At 36.5% G+C, this 6,119-nt stretch overlaps 1 protein-coding gene across 2 annotated transcripts in view; it reads right to left on the bottom strand.

Moving 5' to 3' along the window:
- Positions 1-1,305: 1,305 nt before the first annotated feature.
- jar (Myosin heavy chain 95F jaguar) overlaps positions 1,306-6,119 on the bottom strand; it is a 130,426-nt gene continuing 125,612 nt past the window's right edge. For both annotated transcript variants that reach the window (XM_071582592.1, XM_071582593.1), the window contains exons 24-25: positions 4,433-4,663; positions 1,306-2,498 (exon numbers count right to left, since the gene is read on the bottom strand). In XM_071582592.1, coding sequence (XP_071438693.1) covers positions 2,347-2,498; positions 4,433-4,663 — 383 coding nt within the window. In that variant the 3' untranslated portion in view covers positions 1,306-2,346. The remainder of the gene's footprint in view (positions 2,499-4,432; positions 4,664-6,119) is intronic.

Here is a 6,119-nt window from a genome sequence, read left to right as displayed (position 1 = left end):
TACATATTGGGTCGGGGGAATCTTCCACATGTGAAAAGTATCCATTTCCTTGGAATACTTTTTAGGCTACCAATTGAATTGGCATAAACATGTTCAGTATTTAATATGTATTTTTAAATATCCAACATTTTAAGCCATTTAATGTGGGGATTCTGGCCGCATGGCTGTGCCAACACTAATATAGTTCTAACTAGACAAGGGATAATTCATTTACTTACCTGGGTAGGAGTCATGTGAAACATTAAATAACATGGGCCTGTGGTCAGTGCTTTCAAGACCAGTCCAGGTATGAGCATTCATTCGGATTCTGGGACTTCCTTTGTGAATTCCAAGAAACTGCAGGAGATGCTGAGGCAGTAACTTTAAACGGAGTCATCGACTTTTATACATTTCAATGTAACAATTTCAGAGTAAAAATCATTTGACTTGACTGAGATCCCGGTCAAGGCAAATTATTTTTACATGACCCATGTGCAACTACATTGCCAAGATTTTACACCCCGAGCATTCATTTTACAACTCTCATTAATTTGCATTTTTTCTGTGCTTTTCAACGAATGGCCACAAGGGCAATGAGGCCACTAAGTATTCATTTCCATGATTCCATTGAGGTCGGTGGCTACTAGAGATCTTGTTTCACCAAGATTCCTCACTCCACTTGAACCCAATTCACTCACTGGGCCTCTCCCACATTCATTACCTTCTCCTCCACTCCAAAACATATCGTTAAAAAAAATTGTTTCAGTATTACAACCAATCTTTCATTCACAGCAGCCATTTCTCATCGAGTCATGCTCAGCTGAGGAGGAAAACAAGAAAGAGACCAAAAACCCATTCAAAGCATAGGCAGATAGGGAAAGAGAGTGTAAATACCTACCTACAAACAAGTTGTGAAATATTATTGAAAAACGTCGATCAAACAAAACCAAACCCCAGTTATATCAAAGGTCAGTTAGGTGGGTGAGGCTCCCCCACAAAGGCATGTGATATTCTCCAATAGGGTGTGTGCATCAGTTGCTGTCCCTGTGTCACCGAGAGTGTTCCAGGAAGATCTGGTACCCGAACAATCACACGGCGTGGTTGAAGCCGAGGGTGCTCATAGGCATCCCTGGGAATTGAACCCGGGACCTCCGATTAATAACTCAATGCTCCACCATTTGAACTACAACCTCCCAAAGAAAACAATGGGTGCAATAAAATTATGCCTTATTTAAAATTAATATTCATGGCAGAAGAATGAATTACACGACATCCCTGGGTTTCATGGATATTTATTGCAAAGATTTACAAAACTTAACATCTTAATAAGAGAGAAAAGTACATGAAACCCATTGTAAATCATTTCATTAAGTATTGCTAACAACACACTTTATAATTGGATCAAGGAGTAACATTCTCATTTTCTCATAAAACATTATCTCTCATTATACTCCCAAACAAGCTTCCAATCAATAAATAAAGGTAGCCATAACAACTTCAAATAATTCATATTTTTAAAATGTCATTATTCAAGACAATTTCATAACATTTAAATTTATAGTAAATAACCCATTTTCATACTATAATTTAATTCTAATGCCTAAAAATATTCTATCCTTACAATGTCAACTAAATGGTAGCAACAGAAGCACTATTACGTATAAGAAGTATTATATATAAAATTTATTCCATTCAAAAGGGAAAAATAAATTTCTAACTGTAAGATGTAAAAGAAGAAATACTTCAACATAACTCAGTCAATTACATTATAAAATAAGGCACAGCAAGAATAGACACAATGCTTTCACATACTTGAAGTAATGCCTTTTGAAATGCTCTTGGATGTGATTGCCTCGAATAACTACTTGCATCAAAGATTTAAGAAAGTGGCAATCTTATGCAGATTATAATCTTTTTTTTCTTCAAATAAAGCCATCCTATGATACAAAATAAAATTAAAAAATTATTGACACCATATAAAAATATGATTGTTCACGTGTAATACTTAATAGGCATCTTGACTAGGTTGTCGCATATTCCATAGATCCTTTTCAAGAATTGGAAATAATTAGCTAGCCTTTAAAGGACCTATTAATATTATAATAAATTTTTTGTAATTAAAATTTTTAAATACGCATTGATATCACAATGAAATTGCAAATCTATCTACTGATAAAAATATTATCATTAAACTGAAAACAAAGAAAATAGCTGAAAAAGTAAAGTTTTGGTATGAACTGGGAGCAAATTAGCCTCGCTTATGCTGATCATGGAGTTTTTTACCCAGTCGGTGTAATCATGTGTATAAAGCTCCCGTGAAACTAGCAAATATCAAGCTATTGACAGCTACCAACAAAGCCCCCTTGGCTATTTGATGCGGCTGTCTGGAGAGACATATGGCTTCCCTCCATGGTCCTCCCACTGGTGATTAAACTCTTGCTCCAGAATTTCCGCACCACGCTTCCTCGTCAGGCCAGTCTCATCAAGGCTCAGCTCACACATTTGCATGTCATCAATACCTGTCAAGTGAAGTTAAAATTATCCCCTTTTCATTTCACCACCTCTTCCGATAAAATATGGCACAGCTAGAATATGCGCACTGGTCACATACAGCTGAATTGATGTCATGTGAAAAGATCTTAAATATGATTTAAGTCAGTACATTATTAGAGAGGCAACCAAAAGGTATTAACCACAATTATTCAAATGGATCGGGCTTTGACCTCAAGAAATGGATGTGCCAATGTGGAGCACCTGATTGAGAGTGCCCCACTCCTAAAAATAACCTCATTCATATTACAAAGATAGAAGAAAAGCAGCAATCAAACAGATTCAGGAGTAATGGTAATCCGCGAGTCTTCAAATGAAGCCATCCTATGCTACCGGTAAGTAATGAGTTCTATTTCATTTTCACATCACAACTATTTTCATGCATCCTCATATGCCAACTCAAAGTGAGCATACACTAAATGAGAAAATTCTATAGTTATACAGTGGAACCTCGCTTCACAATAACCTCGCACAGCGAGTAATTCACATAACAAGCAAAAATATTGTGCCTGGAAATGACTCTCTTCACGAGTGACTTTTCGCATAACAAGTGACAAGGAGATGGAATTCCCAGAATAATTGTGCGCCTGCTACTTCAGTCCGAGTCACTCATAGTACTTTTTGGTCTCGTGATCACACTTTTTTTTCCAAACTTGTGTTTTGACATATTATTCATAATTGTTTCGTAAAAAGTTTAATAATGTTTTTTGCAGTTTTAAAAATACCTCTGAAGAAAAAGCTGCCATAAGAGACTAACAGTAGTAATGAGAAGTAAAAATCATTGAAAACTGATAACAAGGTGTGGCTAATCTAGCAAGCACATAGGGAGCGTTTGACAATGCTCATACAACCCGTCTACATCAGTGATTTGCAGTATTCTGAAGTACATGGACAAAATTAATGAGATTGATACTTCAATATGAGCCATAAGAATATCTATGCACTGGTTACGTATTCTCAACACTGTTGAAAGGCTGCTTCTCATATGAATAAACAAAAAGCATTAGCAATGTGACACCAGTAACGAGAATATAATTTGTGAGAAGGCAAAAGTAAATTTTGCCAACCTTGGTAAGAAGATGCCAGGGCCATGAATGGCCGAGGAGGAGGTATCCAAGGGAAGCCATGCATGGCTCCCAAAGTTTTCCATCAATTTATTTATTTAATTGAAAATAGAACCACATAGAGCCGTACCTTGCCAATTTAAAGTGGAGCATACATCAACAATAATGCAAAAGATTAAATTAAAAGTGAATTAATTTTTTTTTAATTGATGTAATACACCCATGACACTTCTATCCAAATATCTGTAGCACCAGGAAGAACTTTCACTTAGGGTAGCCACATTTAGAGTATATTCTACATTTGGTCTATTTTCGTAAACAAAGTGGGGTACACTTTGTTAACGAAACCCCATCCCATCTCCTGACTGCCTCCTCGAGCAGGGTGAGAGAGAGAATCAGCAAGCAGCACTCTTACGAGAATAAAATGTGCCGACTACAGCAGGGGTTGCTTGTCTTTGGCAACAGCTCAATTACACACAACCATGGAAGTCATTTTCAAATTTCCCAACTCCATTGGGTGGGGAGTGGGTATCTTGAGCAGCCTTACATTATTTGGCCCTGGTACTCAACAAATGCAATCTCTCCACATCTGGTGAATCATAGAAAAAATTTTGTTGCACACGAGTGTCTGCTGGAATAAGTGAATCCCATAAAATTCACAATGTCCTTAGTTTCTAAAGGTGAAAATTGCATTCTACATTTTGGACTTCCAAGGCAATACAATATAATCTTGGGAATTCGACAACAGTCACTTTATGTGCATTAACTCTCCAAAATTCAGTATCCCCTTGAAAATAATATCTTTCCAATGGTTTTATACAGCTACACACACGACTCACCCGCAACCAGGAGGATAGCTGGTTTGTTAGGGTGGAGCTCCATCTGGCGAGCAACATACTGCCCATGGAAGTGAGCATACCACCAGCCCCTGGTGCCCGTGCTAACATTCAATGGAGGCTTGTCGCTCCCTGCATCATTGTTTTTGGCAGCCAGACGAATAAATGGTATCCGAAAGTACCGATCTGTGCTAACAGCCACCGGGTCCTTCATTGGTGTGCGTGGTACTTTTTCTGCAAAGCAATGATGGAGAAACATGAATTCTTCTCCTAAAGATATGCACACAATATTAATAGCAGGTGTGAGAGGTAAGTTTTCTCAACTAACCATATTATTCAATGATAATTGATTAATGAGTATTAAACCATTCAAACCAGAAAATTGGAAGAATGTCCTCATTCCGCTGATAATTAACAAAGGGTGACAACAAGAGATTCAGGAAAGAGCGAGAGTAGATGGCTGGAATCATTATGCACAATGCCATTTCAACTGACAGCCACTTCAAATTCTTCCTTTCAAACACTCCACTTATATATCACAGAATTTAATGTTAGTAATCAAAATCATGTAATAATTTAATTTTTCTTCCCAATTGAAGCATGGCATAATTTTTTATATTGACATTTGTCATCAGTTATTATTATCATTACTTTTATTTGCCCAGAGATCATAATACAAAAATACCAGATGGATGGTGTATGATATAAGGCACATCAAAAAGGATTAAAGATACTGACTCAAAATACAAAAAATGTGGTGCTCACAGCTACATAATATTTGGCACAAACCCATGAGCATCGACTGTAACATGCACATGAAATATCAATTTAGAAAAATCATCATTAATATGAACTAGACTATGACCATTGCTATAAACTAAGAGTATAAACTTACTGGTCAGGAATATTGTTGAGATATTTGCTAACCTATTCGAACATATTACATTGAATATCTTTTTAATTTATGCCTGAATGCAGAGTGTCCTTAGTATCCTTTATACTTTTGGGTAGTTTTTTATATAATCTGATGCCCATTTCATTGGCTCCTAATTTCAATGCTTTAGTTCTTATACATATTACCATAATGGACGTTGTGCCTTCTTCCTCTGATGTAATGATAGGCAGAGTAAAGAGAATAGTTGCCAAAGTTATTTTTTATACACAGAATTAAAAACATATTGTAGATGCACGGGTGTTGTAGCAATTTAATTAATGGAAAATATGCCTTCATGGAGCACTGTGAGGTTTCCCCGTTATAATCCTAATAACTTTCTTTTGCATTTTACAGGTACATATAGGTATTTATAAATATATTTAGAGAAGATATAATTTTTATTTTGTAATAGATACTGATTTGTAATTATTGGTTTTTAACATTTCTGTATGCTTTTTATCATTGGATATTTGTAAATTTGAATTGTGATGAGATGTGGCAAATTATGAATGTCACCTATTATTGAAAGGCACTCTGCCAAACCCTACCATCCCAAAACGTATGGGGGGAGGGGGTCAGGCAAACAGCATTGCACATGCATACACACACACTCTGTTGCATATCACCATGTGGCCAATCATGTCCTTTGGCTTCTATAAATGGGGAGAACTGGCAGAATGAAGGGAGATTTTCACCATACGTACATTATTACTTATTCGTACTCTACTGGAGAAGATAGGTTTTGGATGGGCACCA

This window comes from Hetaerina americana, unplaced genomic scaffold (genome assembly GCF_022747635.1).
Source record: "Hetaerina americana unplaced genomic scaffold, ioHetAmer1.1.p SCAF_12, whole genome shotgun sequence".
Taxonomy (NCBI): domain Eukaryota; kingdom Metazoa; phylum Arthropoda; class Insecta; order Odonata; family Calopterygidae; genus Hetaerina; species Hetaerina americana.
Note: the sequence above shows the minus strand (reverse complement) of the source record. Positions and strands in the feature narration are given on the sequence as shown.